General features: G+C 45.9%; 1 protein-coding gene and 1 long non-coding RNA gene across 2 annotated transcripts in view; one reads left to right on the forward strand and one right to left on the reverse strand.

Moving 5' to 3' along the window:
• LOC103093681 (uncharacterized) overlaps positions 1–18,393 on the forward strand; it is a 123,360-nt gene that overhangs the window by 59,578 nt on the left and 45,389 nt on the right. The window lies entirely within an intron of this gene.
• Positions 1–18,393, reverse strand: part of COL23A1 (collagen type XXIII alpha 1 chain) — a 492,298-nt gene that overhangs the window by 41,437 nt on the left and 432,468 nt on the right. The window contains exons 5-7 of the mRNA XM_056811712.1: positions 8,367–8,393; positions 5,664–5,690; positions 3,696–3,722 (exon numbers count right to left, since the gene is read on the reverse strand). Coding sequence (XP_056667690.1) covers positions 3,696–3,722; positions 5,664–5,690; positions 8,367–8,393 — 81 coding nt within the window. The remainder of the gene's footprint in view (positions 1–3,695; positions 3,723–5,663; positions 5,691–8,366; positions 8,394–18,393) is intronic.

An 18,393-nucleotide genomic window follows, 5' to 3' on the forward strand; every position in this document is an offset into this window, starting at 1 on the left:
ATGACTTTTTCTCTCACTGAAGAAATGAAAATAAACAGAAAGTCTCTCCTCTGGCCTCTGAGAAATCCCACCAGCTTGGTTGTGGCATGAATCCTGGATCAGAAGGCTGACATTCATTATGCCTAGGAAAAACCCTGTTTGCTCAGAAGCCAAGATGAGGCCCTCTCCTCTCACTCCTATGTTGGAGGAGAAACCTCATTTCATTTGTCCTGGCACGGTCGTGTCTCCCTAGGGGGACAGAGGGATAGATGGGGCTTTCAAGAGGGAAGTGTGGCTGTTTAAATCCTTGCCTTGATGAGGAGGGCCCAGAGGGGGTTTCACAGGACATTTATGTCCACATTAGAAAAGAAGAACTTTATTTCATAGCTAAAAATGTCACTCAGTGCCCAGAGCCTTTAGTCAGTTAAGTGACTGGGACTCAAGGAGACTGCCCACATTTTCAAACATCGAGTGCGTTGCCCAGGGTCACATAGCCAGGTAAGGGTCTCAGGCGACACTGAACCCGATTCCAAGCCCCGTGCCCTATCCACCGAAGGGGGCTCTCGGGCTGCATTCATAGAAAGTCAAGTATGCCCATATTTAACTAAGAGATAGAATAGTAGAGTGCATCGAAGATGGTCTGGGTTCTCGTCTTGCCTCTGACACCTCCTGGCTGGGTTGAGCCTGGGCTTCTCAGGGCTCCGGGCAACTCTCCAAGTCCCAAAGGGGCAGAAAAGGTGCCAATCTGCATTGTTAGGGGGAGTTCCCTCGCCTGAAGCTCCCTGCCTGAATGAAATCCCAATTCTGTCCCCAGCCCACGGTCCATAATAAGGAATGCGGCCGTCTCATTGTCCTTTGACATGACCAAGATCCATCTCTGCCCACTTTGGGGCATACTACATTTTTGGAAGGAAAGTGACAAACTGAGGCATGTCTAGAAGATGGTGACCAGAATGGAGAAGAGATTTCAAAGCATGTCAAATAATCTACGAATTAATCAATCAATAAACATTTATTAGGCATTTGCTATGTGCCAGGTACCCTGCTAAGTTCTGGGAATTCAAAGAAAAAATGGAAACAGTGCCTGCCCTTAAGGTTTATGTTCTAATTGGGGAACAAAACATATCCATAAATTGTGGTAAATAAAATAAATTCAGGGTTGATAGAATGAGGCCTTAAAGGGGAAAGTCCTAGCAGCTGGGGGGAACACAGAAAAAGCTAGGGGCAGCGAACTAGCTCATTGGATAGAAATCTAACCTCAGATACTTCCTAGCTGTGTGACCCTGGGCAAGTCACTTAACCCCAATTGCCTAGCCCTTATTGCTCTTTTGCTTTGGGATGGACATTTAGTATTGATTCTAAGACAGAAAGTAAGGGTTTTGTTTGTTTGTTTTTAAAAAGGTCAAGGCAGAGAAGCAAATATTTTTGTTTTTACCTCTCTGAAGGTATGAGGCATTAGGCTTGTTCTGCTAGGCCTCAGAGGGCAGCAGGAGGACCAGGAAGGCAGATATTGGCTTAATATAAGGAACGATTTCCTCACGTTTGGAGCTGTGTCCAGGGTGAGGTCTTTGTTCCCCATCTCTACAAGCCTTTTAGTGGAAGCTGGATAATAGACCTCTTGGGATGCTCGAGTTTGGGGTGGGCTGGCCTACATTAACCTTAGATAGTCCTTCTAGCTCTGCCATCCTGTGCTTCTCGATCTGACTCTAAGGATGAGAACTGTGCGAGAATGAGGAGACGCTGGCAGGACCTTCAGGGAACTGCAGCAATCTTGGGCAGGGCCAGACTCAGGAGCCAATCATCTCACTGCAGATCTACTTTGAGGATTCAGAGGTCCAGCAAACACCCTGCTGTGGTTAGGACCAAACAGTAGAGCCTAAAGGTCAAACAAGGAGATGGCCAAAATGCTGAGGACTGAGGGCATAAACCGGAGGGCACCTGGGCCAGACCAGTCTTTCTGAATTCAAAGGGGCTACAGTGGTAGGAAACAGAGTTTGTAGGAACAGTTGGGGGGGTCAGTACAGAGAATGTCAGGGAGAGGGTGAGAGAGGGGAAAAGGGAGAGAGTGGGGAGGGGGAGAGAAGGGGAGCAAAGAAGGAGTGGGGGGAGACAGAGACAGAGACAGAGAGGAAGGGAGAGAGATAGAGAGACAGTCAGAGACAGAGAGAGAGTCAGAGAGATAGAGAGACAGACAGAGACAGAGAGGGAAGGAGGGAGAGAATGCTATGAAGGAGAGAAGGATGTGCCGAGATGATTTTTTTAGCCTAGACATTATTTTTAAAAGAGCATTGCTTTAGAGTTGACAATTTACTAGCTTGGTATTTATTTAAGGAAAATGCACTACAGCAAACTGGTTAAAACCAAATGGTGAATTTGGCTTCAGCCACTTCCTAGCTGGGTGACCCTGGGCAAGTCACTTAACCCCTGTTGCCTAGCCCTTATCACTCTTCTGCTTTGGAACCAATATACAGTATTAATTCTGAGACAAAAGGTAAGAGTTAAAAAACAAAAATTCAGGGGGCAGCTGGGTAGCTCAGTGGATTGAGAGCTTGGCCTAGAGATGGGAGGTCCTGTGTTCAGATGTGGCCTCAGACACTTCCCAGCTGTGTGACCCTGGGCAAGTCACTTGACCCCCATTGCCTAGCCCTTACCACTCTTCTGCCTTGGATCCAATACACAGTACTGATTCCAAGGCAGAAGGTAAGGGTTTTGAAAAAAAACTCAAATGGCAAACAAACACAAACCACTATATATTCCAACCTTCTTTTAGGGTCAAACTGCACAACAGCTACCCACCTAGCCCTGGGCACCCTCAACTGAGCAAATGCAGAGAGCTTAGTACAGCTCCCCTTTGAAGTTCAAACACGTGCCCTATGAAAATCACTGCATTTTCTTTCCTGGAGAAAATCTGATGCACAGATTTGAAAACAGACCAGGAAAGGAATTTATTCATCACTTTATGAAGAGAAAGCTGGAAATGAATCCACATTTGTTCGATTTAAACAGGCTAAAAAAACCTTCCTAGTTGCCAAGCACTCTCTGTTAAAGGAGAGGAGGTAAGTCTCAAGTTAGATAATGGGTACAAAGCAGCTTGTGACTCTTAGAGCTCACTAGAAATGGTAAGTACGCCAGTGGTCAGCCCATGGAACATGCTCAGGGTGGCCGTTCCTGGCTCAGGTCTATTCCATGAGAAGCTGGGATTACTTCTGCCCGTGCAGTAAGCCGATGTTGAAGGGCCTTTGAGTTAGGCAGATATAATAAACCTAATAAATATTAAATATGTAGCCTGCAGAGATTTGTTTCTATTTGAGTTGACACTCCTATTTTTGTCAAATCCCTTTGGCCCTTCCTCTGTGACAGTGTAGGGGTGTCCCTTGGAGACTTCCAGTGAATGTGGAATTCCAGGAGATTATAAACTCCTTGAGGGCAGGGACCCTCTTTTGCCTCTTTTTGTATCCCAAGGGCTTGGCACACAGCAGATACTTAATAAGTGCCCACTGACTGATTAGATGAAATTTACAAGGTGGCTAGGTTCTTACTAATTAGCTACCAAGACGATTCTGACATAATGGGTAGAAAGTGCTTTGGCTAACTTTTAAGAGATTTTTAGAAATGACAGTAATTATTAATCATTGTTGGCATCTGGCTGCCAAAGCCCATGAAGGAGGCACATGCTCCAGGGTTTCAGGCATTTTAGAATTCATCCAAAGGCTTACCCGGGGGCCGAAGTGTCCTGGTTCTCCCTGTGGACCACAAAACAATGAAAAGTCAATATTCTGTAGCAGTGCTGGGAGACTTTGCTAGTAGGCAAATTTCCTAGGAGGACCATGGGATCTGGAGCAAGAAGGGACCTTAAGCAGCCTGTAGTCTAGGGGTGTCAGACTTGTAATCCTCAAAACTCCTGAGTGCTGCCTGAACTAGATTAAAATGTCACTGGGAAATGTTTAACAAAAATAAAAATACAATTCCACATAGATAATGTTAATTTGTGGTTTTCTAAGTCAATATGTAGCCTGCAGAGATTTGTTTCTATTTGAGTTGACACTCCTATTTTTGTCAAATCCCTTTATTTTCCATGGTGAAACTGAAGTCCAGAGAGGGATACTGTATTGATTTGTTTAAGATTATACAGTTAGGGTGCTACAGAAAGAGGACCAGATTTATCTTGTCCAGGAGTTGGAAAAAAGTCTCCAAATTCAATTCTGCAAACATGAATTAGGTACCTACTTTGTGGGGGACATTGGAGGAGTCAGAAAGTTTAGCTGGGACTCTTTCTCTGCTCTCCTTGAGCTTTGCTGTTCAGTCATTTCAGTCATGTCTGACTCGCTGAAACCATTTGAGGGTTTTTTTTTTTTTGGCAAAGATACTAGAGTGGTTTGTCATTCCCTCTTCTAGCTCATTTTAAGAAATTGAGATAAGCAGGGTTATAAGTGACTTACTTAGGGTCACACAGCTAATAAATGTCTGAGGCCAGATTTGAACTCAGGAAGATGAGTCTCCCTGATTCTAGGTCTGACGCTCTATCCACTGCACCACTTAGCTATCCCTTTATAGAGTTTAGAGTCTAGATAACCTCTAAGGCTCCTCCTTCTCAAAATCCTTTGATTTCTACCAAACCCCCCAAGCTGTCCTGTCATCTGATGTGATCACCTATTACTATGCCCTACACCAGGATTGTTTCATCTGGACAGATCCTTTAAAAATCTGACTTTGAATACCATTGCTGGGTTTGTACCCCAAAGAGACAATAAGGAAAAAGACATGTATAAGAATATTCATAGCTGTGCTCTTTGTGGTGGCCAAAAATTGGAAAATGAGGGGATGCCCTCCAATTGGGGAATGGCTGAACAAATTGTGGTATATGTTGGTGATGGAATACTATTGTGCTCAAAGGAATAATAAAGTGGAGGAATTCCATGTGACCTGGAACAACCTCCAGGAAGTGATGCAGAGCGAGAGGAGCAGAACCAGGAAAACATTATACACAGAGACTGATACACTCTGGCACAATTGAATGTAATGAACTTTTCCATTAGTGGCAATGCAGTGATCCTGAACAACTTGGAGAAATCTATGAGAAAGAACACTATCCACATCCAAAGGAAGAACTGTGGGAGTAGAAATACAGAAGAAAAACAACTGCTTGATCACATAGGTCAAGGGGGATATGATTGGGGATGTAGACTCTAAATGATCACCTTAGTGCAAATATCAATAATATGGAAATAGGTATTGATCAATGACACATGTAAAACCCAGTGGAATTGCTTGTCCGCTATGGGAGGGGGGAAGGGAAAGAACATAAATCATGTAACCATGGAAAAAAATTTTTAAATTAATTAATAAAATTTTTAAAAATCTGGCTTTGAGGAGGACTGAACACTAGTGAGTCCTTTAGTGTAAGCCTAGGCTTATGCCAGAGGGGGCCTTGGACTGTTGAGAGAATCCCTATGCCTTAGTTACTAAGCAGCTGTGTGACCTTAGGCAAGCCTCTTTCCTTTCCCATTAACCTGGCTGGAAAAATGAGGGGGTTTGATGAGATAGTTCCTAGAAGGGCCCTTCTAACTCTGGTGGCCTATGGTTCTCTAAAGTTCTAGGAGGGCATCTTTCCCCTCTCTCTAGTCTTCCCTCCCCAACATATTTGCAGCACTTCAACAGACCCTTCCATTCCCAGGCCCACTTACCTTTTCACCTTTGGGCCCCGGCAATCCCTAAAGAAACAAAGACAGAAACAAAGACAGCGGCTCGTCAGCCAGGAGGACGCAGTTGAGCTAATGGGCTTTGGGGCTGGGGATTTTCTTGCTGTCTAGCTTGGGCATCCATGAGCTTAGAGGCTAGGCTTCTCCGAGGCCAAACAGAGCCAGCACGAGGCTTAGCAGCTTATTAACGAGCAGTCCATGTGTGTGGGACAAAGAGCAGCCTCTGATCCCAGGCCTAGAAGCAGACATCCTCCCTTTCTCGCTCATCCGTGACTGAAGGCCAGGGCTCCCAGCGTCTGGCCAGGAATGGGGCTCGGTGGTGGATCCCTGGCAAGGACACCCCTGTTTCCTCTCTCTGCCCATTAGAATGCCTCCAGAGTGAAGAGGCACAGGGAAGAAAAGCATTTTTCCAATTACAACATCACGGCTGTGACCTCTGTTCAGTCTTTGCAAAGAGAAAGAGTGAACCATTTCTAAGCACACATGCTCAGCAGGGACTGATTCGAGTCTCTTTTTCCCAGTTAGCCATCTGTTTGAAATAAGCCAGGCGGATGGGCACTTTTGGGTTTTTTTGCAAGCCCAGTGCTTTGAGTTTGTGTCTTCTGAAGGGGATCTCTGGGGGAAGAAGAGGAGCTAGGGAGAGCCCCGAAGGGAGGCCTGTCTCTGACTTCAACATACTCCAGGCCCTGAGGAACCCCCTTTTCCCCATCCAGCACAATGGCCAGGATTTCCTCAGTAGAGACCCCAGGAAGCAGCTAGGTGACCACATGTGGGATGGTACAGGGGCTTCCCGAGGGCCACAGAGTCCTCATGATCAGCTTGTTTCTGTGGACGCGGGCTCTACTGGAGAACACTCAGATTTGGAATGGATCAAAGGAGGCAATGAATGGAAAGGGCTTTGTAACCTTCGAGTGTGATCTAACTATGAGCTCTTATTATTGTTAACAGTAATAGCATCAAAACTACAAAAGAAAAATAGTGGGCAATTCCAGACTGCTTCTAGCTGAGCTCCATCAAATAGAAGGATGAGAAGACTGGGATAATAATAGATGGGTAGTGAGCTTTCATCACTGAATGTTGTAGAATCATAATAGTTAGGGCTGAAAGGCATCTAAGAGCTCTGACTTGAACCCTCTTACTTTATTCACAAAAACCTTTACCTTCTATCTGTATCTATTCTAAGGCAGAAGAGTAGAAAGGGCTAGGTAGTTGGGGTTAAGTGACTTGTCCAGGGTCACACAGCTAGGAAGTGTCTGAGGCCAGATTGGAGCCCAGGACCTCTGGACTCCAGGACTGCTGCTCTATCTATTGTGCCACCTAGCTGCCCCTACATCTTTACTTTCACTCATTTCTACTGTTTACTTTATAGAGGAGGGAACAGAAGCCCGGAAACTAGATCTGAGGATAATTAGTAGAAGTGAGATTCAAATCCAGGCCCTCTGATACCATATCCAGTGCATGTGAATTGGGCAAGGGGTTCGACTACAGAGCCAATACTGTTCCTTCCACTTCTGAAATAGTTTTATTTTTATCTCCCACCCCTTGTGGGTCTCATGTATTTTATAAGAGCCTTTAAAACACAAAGTACTAATTATCCCTAACTTAGCAAAAGTTTATTCAGTCTTTTCAGACATGCCTTTGTCTGAAGACAGCTCTTTGTGACCCCATTTGGGGTTTTCTTGGCAAAGATACTGGAGGGGTTTACTATTTCCTTCTCCAGCTCATTTTACAGATGATGAAACTGAGGCCAACAGGATTAAATGACTTGCCCAGGGTCACACAGCTAGGAGTGTCTGAGGCCAGATTTGAACTTGGAAAGGATGAATCTTCCTTATTCCAGGCCTGGCACCCTATCCACTGACCCACCTAGCTTCCTTTGGGGAAGTTAAGCCCTTGTAAAAGGTTAAGCTTAGGAAAATCAGGGCTTAGCTTTAGTTAGCACTTTGAACTAGTTTGAGAGGTGATGGGTAATGCCTAGTATGGAATAAAGAACGAGCAAAAGTGAAGGGCAAAGGAGGGAAACTGGCCAAACGATGGCAGCAGCTTCCCTTGAGCTGGATCTGATTCAGTGTGGGGCTCCTTTAGTTGTATAAGAATTTCCAGAAAATCAGATGCCCCTCCATTCTAAAATGAATGTAATAATCAGTGAATTGAGAGTCAGGCCTAGAGACAGGAAGTCCTAGGTTCCAATCTGATCTCAGACACTTCCCAGATGTGTGACCCTGGTCAAGTCACTTACCCCCCATTGCCCAGCCCTTACCACTCTTCTGCCTTGGAACCAATGCACAGTATTGATTCCAAGACGGAAGGTAAGGGTTTAAATAAAATAAAATGAATATAAAAATAAATCCTAATGTCCGACACAATCAATTTGTGGTGTTAACTCCAATTTTGGAAGATCTGGGACTTGGCTTTCCTGTCAGGGCAATGGAGATGGACTCTTTTGTCAACCAATTAAGAAAATAATGACTCTGTGGCTTAGTAGGGAGAGGAAGGGGCATAAGATTTGTCATTCTGGCTTTGCCACAATTGGCAAGAACCTTCTTGACCTAGTACTGGCGTCTCTGAGATAAGACACAGTCGAGGAGATAACACCCAGGCAGTGTTTGGAACTCGTGTCGGTGAGGCCGGGGAGCTCTGAGAAAGGTTCCATCGTGCCCTTCCAGAATCTGCCTCGGCCACACTTACCGGCTTGCCATCCAAACCCAGTGGTCCCTGGAAGACAACAGAAAGTCCAGATGTTACCGAGAGTGGAAGAAGTTTGCCCCCATTGATCTTTAGATGATTCCCTTAAACAAGAAAAGGAAAGCTTGGCCTTGCTGCTTTACGCATTCTGACTGCGTTTCATGGGGCTGGGCTCTTTTAGTATCTTCATTGTCATGGACTGTGCCAAGGAACAGCAGAGCCAGGCAGTGCCAAATAACACAAGAGGGAGACCCCTGAGAGAGAGGGAAGGATCCAGAGGAGAGAGCCTGGCACCACCTCAAGGAGGCACTGAGTTTGAGACTGCCTTTGGGGCGTTCCCTGGCACTGAGAACCTGGCTCAAGGGTTCCTGGCAGCTGCCCAAGTAGAGTCCCTCCACAGGGTGGCCATCTGACTGGATGGGATTTCCATCACGATTCCCTTTTATTCAAATAGGTTAGTAATCATAATTCAGCACTGCCCCCTGCCTCAAATCTTCCCAGGAACTTGTCCACACACAGCCTGGCCTTTGAATCATGGGCCAAATACTTCACTGGAGGCAGGAGATGTAGGTTCACGTTCTTGTTCTGCTACCTATTAACTGTGACCTTGGGAGAAGTCAGTGCGATGTAGTGGAAGGACAGCAGGGCGGGAGATCAGCTTCCAGTGCTGGCTCTGTCCCCCATTAGCCAGGTGACCTGCAGGACATTGCTTTAACCTCTCTGAGACTCAGTTTCCTCATCTGGAAAATGAGGGGAGTGCTGCTTAGACTTCCTACCTCACAGGGCTAAGAGGACACTGCTTTGTAAAAATGAAAATGATATAAACATGCCAGCCGACACGATTATGAAGATGTCACTCCATCCCTGTGGGCCTCAGTTTCCTAATTCATAAAAACAAGCCCTGCTTTGCTTCCCTTTCAGGGTCTATGTGAGGATGAAATGAGTTAATGGTCGAGAAGCACTTTGGAAATGAATTGTAAAGAAGCATGTACTGGAGAGCGAGGGACGGCCCTCACGCTTGGGATGCTCGGCTGGGCAACAGCAGCATGGGGTAGTGGCTGGCTCCCCATCCCCACAGTCCCGTGGCTCCTGAGCTAATCCTCACTAGGCCGATGGGGAGTGGCCTCTCCTGGAGGGTCAAGTGGTAAATCGCTGGTTTCCTTGGCTCCGTCTTTTAGGCTCTCCCAAGCGATGGAGCGGAGATGGCCAATTTGCCCAATTACATCAAATGATGTGTGACCATTCCGGAGGTGGCTCCATGCCCCCGGGGACCTAATGCAGGAAATCTATGCAATTTTGAAAATTGGTCATTTAGGGAGCCTATTAAGTGCTTTCGGCTGGTCTGAAGAAGGACACAGCTGCAATTTCACCGTCTGCGGGATATTCAGAGAGGAGACAACTATCCCTCAGGAGAGCCCAAGCACTCTTCTGCTGAGGTCACTTCAATGATACACACATACCATTTCAGAGACTAGAGGGGACCTGACAGGTCGTCAAGTTCACTGATGCCGTCACTCTCAGCTTCCTCCTCCCTTGATCAGTTCACAATAGAGTTGGCAAAATCTTTTGTCTTGTCCATCCTATCGCCTCACTCTCCCCCGGCCCCAAGTAATTGCTTTCTGGCTTCTCTCCCCACCACGTAACTGGGATTACTCTCTCCAGGTCATAATGTTTTCCTATCAGTCAAATCAAATGCCCTTTTCTAAGGCCTCCTTCTCTTGGACTCCTCTGTAGAACTGGGCGCCATTGACCCCCCTTTCCTTCTGGGTGCTTTCTCCTCCTTTGACTCCTCTTTTCTATTCTTCTCCAGCTTTTGTTATTGCTCATTCTGGATCATCTTCTCCACTCCCTAAGTTTAATGAACCAAGGCTTAGCCCTCAGGCTTCTCTTCTTTCTCTGCCTGACTTTTGACCATGGCTTCTGTGTAGAAGATTCCCTCCCAAATCTCTGTTTCCAAATCTGTTCTCTCTCCTGAGCTCAAACCTCCCATTCCCAGCTCCTATGAGACATCTGCGTCTATTTATGGGAATGTACCCCAGGCACCTCCAATCTCACATGTCTTAGTCCAGACATATCATCTTCACCTGCAAACCAGGTATTGGTTCCAAGGGAGAGCCAAACTTCCTAACAGCTGTTGAGTCTTTTCAGTCGTGTCTGACCCCATTTGGGATTTTCTTGGCAAAGATCTCAAGTGGATGTCTATTTCATTTTCCGGCTCATTTTATAGACACGAAAATGGAGGCAAACAGGGTAAAGTTACTTGTCTGAGGTCACACAGCTAGTAAGTGTCTGAGGCTAGATTTGAACTCAGGAAGAAGAGTCTTTCTGACTCCAGGCCCAGCGCTCTATCTACCAAGATATCCAACTGCCCCAAAGTACAGATTGACGTTAGACAAAGAGCATTTACTGTCTGTTCTACTTGCTGGCACTCAGCTATTTGGCCTACATTGATAGTCATTATTTAAAAAAAATCTCAATCCTGATTTTCTATTTCTCTTGCAAGTCCCGAGGGAGAGAGGCCGGGTCATTCATCAGTTGGTCAACAAACATTCTCTAACCAGTAGTCCTTCATGACCAGGCTGAGATCAGCTATGTGACCCTGGATGGTTTCCTTCTCTGTTCAATGAAGATACCAAGCCTTCCTCAGCCTCCCTCTCTGGCTGTTGTGAGGAGCAAGGAGGGAACTGACAGGATGGCCCCAGAAACGCGACTGAACCATGCGCCATGTTGGGTTTCGGAGGAAGACAAGTAGTCTTGAGTAATGGCTGCTTGGTTGGACTCATTCAAGATGGAATTCCCAACTGTTGGGGATGGGAACAGGAGAAGGAAAAAGTCAGTCTGGCTCCTAATTGCAGTCCCAGGGGCCTGTCTCCCCCTTCCCTTGGACTTTCCCTCCTTCCCTCCCACCCAGCCTGCTCTGCTGGGCCCTTTAAGGGAGAACACCTTTCATTAATTAAGCTGCTCAGTTCCAGCTGAGGCAGAGTGATTTATCTGTGGGGCCTGCTCGGCCGCTCAGCCCAGACCATCACATCACAGGGAAAGGAAGGTCTTCATTCAGCTCTGAACTCCACTTGCTTCTCTCTTTAATCTCTCATGGGCTTAAAAAAACCCACCCAGATTTTTAGATCGAAGCTGTTCCTCGAGGGTTTCCCAGCACCGGGAGCGCATGCAAGTGCCACCGGCCTGGCTCCAGAGGACAGTTTGCCTGTGGCTCAGACACAAGGGCAGCACTGTGCCCAGGACCCTGGAAGGATGCCCACAGCGATGGTGCCATGCTCAGGTCCCCCTGTAGTGCAGCGTACTGGAGATAGGCAGGAATGAAACTTGCTGGGATATGGGATGGGACTCCTGCCTGCGAGATAGAGGGCATGATGCCCAGGATACATAGGATTTTGATATGCTTAGGATGCGTGCCCAGAACACCCAGAGAGCCTTATGCCCAGACATATGAAAAGCCAGGGCGCCTGAGCTACCTGAGCCATACTGTGCCCAGCACACATCCAAGGAACATGGTGCCCATGACGTGTAATTGTGTCCTGGCCACATAATGGGCATCCTTCCCAAAATGCATTGGCAGGTAAGCACCGGGCACATTCTGTGTCTGGTACACAAGGAGGGCCATCATACGTAGGACATGCAGCTGCCTGGGAGTCATGGCAGGTACTTTGCCCAGGACTGGTGTCCATGCCCTTGGAAGGCATTCTACTTGGAGTGCAGCCTGCTCAGGGTACACCCAGGGCAAGGCATAGAGGGCCTGGGGTGGCAACCTAGATGCCACAAGGAACTCAGATGGATCAAGTCTGAAACCTGATAAATAAAAGTAGAGAAAGCCAAAGGGAGCCCTTGTAACAGGAATGATCGAGCCTGTTATCAGGAGGCCTGAAAGACTTTCTTTCTAGTAGCCAGGGGAAAAAATTTAAAGAGGAATTTAAAGACACAGGGCTTTCATTTTTGTTCCCCTACATCTGGCTTTGATCATTTGTTGGTACCAAGACACCAAGGAGCATCTCAAGAAGAGCCAGAGGGGGGTGCTGCCTGGGGCTCTGGGAAAGGCAGGGCCATCTGACCTTTGACTCTTGCCCTTAGCGGTACATTGGATTCTGATTCTGTCCTCCGCTGTGTTAGCAATCCCCTCAGCTTTCTGTCACGGGATAAAGATGTCACATGTGCCACTGTCCAACTTACTGCTGAAAGAATGTGATAGAAAGGGGCAAGGATGGAGCCCCAAGGTCGCCACCGGGGAGAGACCTCCCTCTGGTCTGGCATCATATTCTTTGAGCAGAAAAAAAATAACTCCATTTAATTTTTTTAACCCTTACTTTCTGTTCTAGAATCACTACTAAGTATTTGTTCCAAGGCAAAAAGCAGTGAGGGTTAGGAAAATGGGATTAAGTGACTTGCCCAGAGTCACACAACTAGGAAGTGTCTGAGGCCAGATTTGAATCCAGGACCTCCCATCTCTAGGTCTAGCTCTCTATCTACTGAGCGATCCAGCTGCCCCTCCATTTAATTTTAAAGCAAAAATTCTACAGTAGACTTAAAATTCCTTTCCAATGAATTTTTGCCTCCATAAACCTTTGCAGTGAATCCATTTTATACCTTCCCCTCAAGCCCACATGTTTTAAGCAAAAACCAGGAGCTAGATCAGGTGCCCAAAACCACCTGGCATGAAAAATCATGTTCTTCCATAGAAATAAGAGCAATGGATAAAAGTCGGCAGCCATGGGAATTCAGACCCTATTCAGACATGGGACTTTTCAACAAGAGTGAATTTATAGAAGAGCTTGTTTGTGTGGGTGAAACCCACTTCTTGAAAAGCAACCTCTTCTGTCCTGTGTCCTGCCCTGTATAATACCCAGAAAAATGAGCTGCAAATTAGAAATCTGATCTGACAGTATTTCTGGGGAATAATCTTAGAGTCACCTCCCCAGCAGCAGCTGCCTCACTCAGCTTGGCCCCTAAACACCTGTATAGGTGGAAAATTTGCCACACCTGAAGGGAGAGGGAAAACCATGGCAGGAGAAGAAATCTGGTTCTTCTAGTTCTGAAATCCCTTCGTGGTTGCCAAAAATTGTAGGATTTTAATAATAATTAAAAGAGAAGGAAAAGGAAAAAAAAAGGTTCTTTCAGTCAAGTGAGCAGAGCAAAGAGAGCCAGAGAGTCATACCTGCAGCACTTTACCAAAAGCACAAGTTCCCAAAAAAGAGCCCCACAGCATGGGTCTCAGCCAAATTTATCTCCCAAGCCTCCTTCCATAAAATGAGGACATAACTTAAAAGGATGCTGGGAAGGTAGCTCAGGTGTGGCAAATTTTCCACCTACACACCCCTCAGAGCTCTTTGTTCATTCATCCAACATTTATTCTGGGTGAAGCTCTGTATTTGGTGCTGGGAATAAAGAGATGAAGAAAAATAAATAATATAGGGAATAGCTAGGTGGCTCAGTGGATGGAGAGCCAGGCCCAGAGACAGGAGGTCCCTGGATCAAATATGGCCTCAGATACTTCCTAGCTGTGTGAACCTGGATAAGTCACTTAACCCCCACTGCCTAGCTCTCTTTATTCTTTTCCCTTGGAACTGATACACAGTATTGATTCTAAGTTGCAAGATAATTGTTAAAAAAAATACCCTGCCTACAAGAAGCTTACAATCTAATAAGGGGGATATGGCATGAATATGAAGGATAACCCAAGTTATGGGGAGAGGATATAAAGGAAAGCTCTGGAGACCCAGAAAAGGGGCTTCAGGAAAATCTGAAAACGGACTTTCCACTGAGAGCCAAGGGAAGGCTTCTGGAGGATTTGATGGAGAAAGTGACACCTGGGCTGTGCCTCATTACATACAGACTTGCTTTGATTAAAATGATACTTTTTACAGATCCAAATGGCAGCATAAATATCAGAAACCTGCTTTCTCTTGGGGCAACCCAGCCTATTTGTGGAGGCCCCAGTCCTTGGCTTACAGACCTCGGGATGTAGAAAAAACTAAATGAATATTGTAGCCTTCCAACAATGACAGAGTGTGCACTTATGAATAGAGCCCTTGGAAGTTCTCAGGCCTAGATTCATAGAAAAAGCCATTTTCAATTCCCTGAGAGGCTCAAACTTGGATCTGTGTGTGGTTTAATCTGATGCAGAGCAGACGTCCTGAGCCCAGCACGAGAAATGCCAAATATAAATATTTACACAGTAGAAGATGCCGCTGGGACAGGCCTTTGGAATACATTAAAGCAAAGCTTGAACTCTTGGTTCAGAAAAGGATGCTGTCCGCTTATCCCAGATGGCGTTTCTCTGGCAACAGACACTTTCCCAATGGGCAACCAGAACAACCTACAAATCTGAGACATGGTTTCACTGCTCACCTCATCTTCTCCATGGATGGAGACAAATGGAAATGATTATGGTTCTGGTGAGTGAGGTGGAAAGAGCCCTGGGCTGGGGTGAAAGTCAGGAGCCCTGGGTTCCAGGCCCACCTGACACCAATACACGATGGGACTCTCTCTGAGCCTCATTTTACTCTTCTGTACGATGAAGGTGGTGGCCAAGGTGCTCCCTTATGGTCCCTTTTGGCCCTGATGTCCTAGGATGCGAATTTCTGGTTAAATGATGAGCTCCTGATTAGAAGTCCCCGGAAATTTAGTTTAGGCTAGTTTTAGGAATTACCCAACATATGAAAAGAACTGGGAGTGGTTTAACTAGAGAAGAGCTTTGATAAAGAACCTCTGATTTAGAGCTGGAAGGGACCTTGAAAGATGTAGTTGGATAATTATTCTGTATCCTGTGGCTTGGCACTGAGGCTTTGGACTCACAAAAAATGGTTTCCATCCTGAAGACTTCTTACTTTTAGCTCCATTCTCAGGGTTTAGGCCCTGGGAAAATCTGAATTTGGTTTGTTTCTAGCTCTCTTTTGAGAGGGGTCTTCAATTCCTTTTGCAAGCATTAGGCTAGCAATCATCATTTAAACACAGAACAGGTTTATGAAAAGGCATATAAAGACTAGAAGAGAGTTAGCTAAGTGGCTCAATAGATTGAGAGCTAGGCCTAGAGATAGGAGGTCTTGGGTTCAAATCTGGCATCAGATAGTTCCTGGTTGTATGACCCTGGGCAAGTCACTTGACTCCATTGCCTAGCCCTTACTGCTCTTCTGCTTTGGAACCACTATACAGTATTAATTCTAAGATGGAAGATGAGGGTTAAAAAAAAAAAAGAAACATCAGAATTTACATCTGAACCTGAATAGTGAATTATATAGTCCACTTCCTAGGCATGTTATTTCTTTCTCCCTCACCCCATAAGCTCACAAAACAGTATAGGAATCCGAGTAGCATGAATTGGGTTGAAGACATCAGTGAAAAGAAGTCTACATTTCTCCACTTGCTTGCTTCCTTCTGGGATCTGCGCATTCCTCTGCTCCATTACCCACTACCATCTCCCTGCCATCACTGCCACCATCTCTCAGTGCAGCTCCACAGTTGTCCTAGCCCCTGTGGGCCCTAAATTAATCTAGGAATCTCCGGTTCCCTCATTGCCAACTCTGGCCTGTGCACTGGCCCTTACTCGTCCCCCTCTGAACACTATAGGAAATAATTGTCTGAAGCCTTCTTGGCCTTGTACCTATAATATTCTGGGAAAGATCTGGCCAAATCCATTTGGAGCTTGCTGGCTGATGTTCTAAAGTGCTGTAAGACATGAAATCAGTCTATGATCTGAAAAGGAACTGGACCAGTGTTGAAGTGAAAATGAGCAAATCCAAGGAAATGTGAAGAAAGCCGCAAGTAGTCCTCTAGCACAGATGTCCACTGGGAGGCTCATCTTCCTGAGTTCAAATTTGGCCTGTGTGACTCTAAGCAAGTCCTTGAACTCCTGTCTGCCTCAGTTTCCTCATCTGTAAAATGATCTGGAGAAGAAAATGGCCAACTACTCCAGTATCCTTGCTAAGAAAATCTCAAATGGGGTCATGAAGTCAGACAGGACTGAGAAATGATGGAACAAGTTAAAAGGGAGGTTGTTATGTTAGAGAACTTGGTTTGGTGCTCCTCTCTAGGGGCAGATTACTCCTGCAAAGCAGGAAATGAATGACACGGAAACAATGGTCATTGCCTATGTGTCTGGAGGAGAAAATGCCCATGGGTTTAGGCCAAGTTTTCTCAGGATTGTCAGGTTTCTGTCTTTAGTCCATTAGTTCAGCCAGACAGTATTTATTGAACATTCCCTGTATGCCCTCTCCTTGACTCTTTCCCCATGTACACAGAGCAAGAAAAGTCAAAGACTGCTGCAAAGGTTGACTCCCAAGCAATGAACTCTAGGGAATATCTGGCAAATCCCAACCTAGCTACGCCTTTGGGGGCACTGGTGTGTGTGTGTGTGTGTGTGTGACGGACTCTATCTTGCCTGCCCATCTCAAGCATCCTTGGGGTGCTCTCCTCACAGCTGACCCTTCAGGGAGAATGTGTGATGGTCCCCAGCTGTCGCCTCCAATGGGGGTGGGGTAGGGAAATAGTTCTATGTTCCCTTGCCTATTGGAAGCCCTGGGAATGGTCCAAGGCTGTCAGCACTTGGTGTCTGTCTGCTGGGTTCCTTTTAGCTTTAAATAACTTCTTTCAACCATGATGAGCCACGAACCTCAGCAATGTTCCAGGACATGTGGGGATATGGGCAAGTCCTCTCTGGCATCTGAATTACAGATGGGGAGTACAGATGCCATCTTGAATTTCTTCTTGGAAAGCAGCAACTCGCCATGGTTCTCCCCACCCGCCTAGAACATAGATCTCTCTCTCATGGGAGAAGTTCAAGATGGCTCTGGGCATCTCTCCATGCCAGCCACATGATGACTAAGTTATGTCAAGTCTTAAGGCTCTTTGAAATCCAAGCTTGTCCACCCACCCAGCCTTCTTTAGCATTATTCCTTCTTCCTCCAAACTACCTTCTACAACATTATTTTTTCAGACTTTTTGTGGCTCCATTTGGGATTTTCTTGGCAAAGATATTGGAATGACTTAGCATTTCCTTTCCCAGTTCATTTTCCAGATGAGGAAACCGAAGCAAACAGGGTTAAGTGACTTGTACCGGGTCACACAGCTAGGAAGGGTTGGAGGCCAGATTTTAATGCAGGAAGGTAAATTTTCCTGACTCGATGTTTGGTGCTCTATCTACTGCTCAACCTAGCTGCCCATTTCTACTGCATTAGGTCAATATTTTTACATCTCAATATTTTGTACTTGGTCCCACCTCTTGTTGCCCCCCCTTTTAAACCCTTACCTTTTGTCTTAGAATCAATACTAAGTTTTGGTTCCAAGGCAGAAGAGCTTTAAGAGTTAGGCAATTGGGGTTAAGTGACTTGCCCTTAGTCACACATCTAGGAAGTGTCTGAGGCCACATTTGAACCCAGGATTTCCCATCTCTAGGGCTGGCTCTCTATTCACTGGGCCAACTAATTGCACCTCTTGGTTCCTCCTAAAGATCACAGAATCTGGAACTGGTTGTAGCGATAGAAATCATGGTATAACCACAATTGTCCTTCCTGGCTTTAGAGTTATAAGATCTGGGTTCAAATCCTACCTCTTCTATTTTTTTAATCTGTGGGGCTTTGGGCAAATCATTTAACTCTCTAGGCTTCAGGTTTCCATTCTTTAAAATGAGGGTGTTGGATTAGATGAATCAGAGAGGGGACCTTAGGGACCATAGGGTTCAAGCCCTTCACTTTACAAGTGAGGAAAATGAGGCCTCCAAAAGTTAAGTGACTTGGCCAAGAGCAAGTAGCTGAGTAGGGGCTCATAACTAAGTCTTGTTACCTCCCAATCTTGGACTCTTTTATCCTCATTTACAGTCAGCAAACACCTGCCATGTGCCAGGCACTGTGCTAAGTGCTGGGCTACAAAAGGAAGGTAAAAGTCAGCTCTTGTTCTCCAGGAGCTCCCAGTGTTGTGGTTTACAAAATGCTTTTCTTACACCCCTGTGAGTCAGGTAGCACAGAGTTCATCACTCCACCTTCTAGATAAGGAAATGAATCTTAAAAAGGTGACTTGCTTAAAT

Source organism: Monodelphis domestica, chromosome 1 (genome assembly GCF_027887165.1).
Source record: "Monodelphis domestica isolate mMonDom1 chromosome 1, mMonDom1.pri, whole genome shotgun sequence".
NCBI lineage: Eukaryota > Metazoa > Chordata > Mammalia > Didelphimorphia > Didelphidae > Monodelphis > Monodelphis domestica.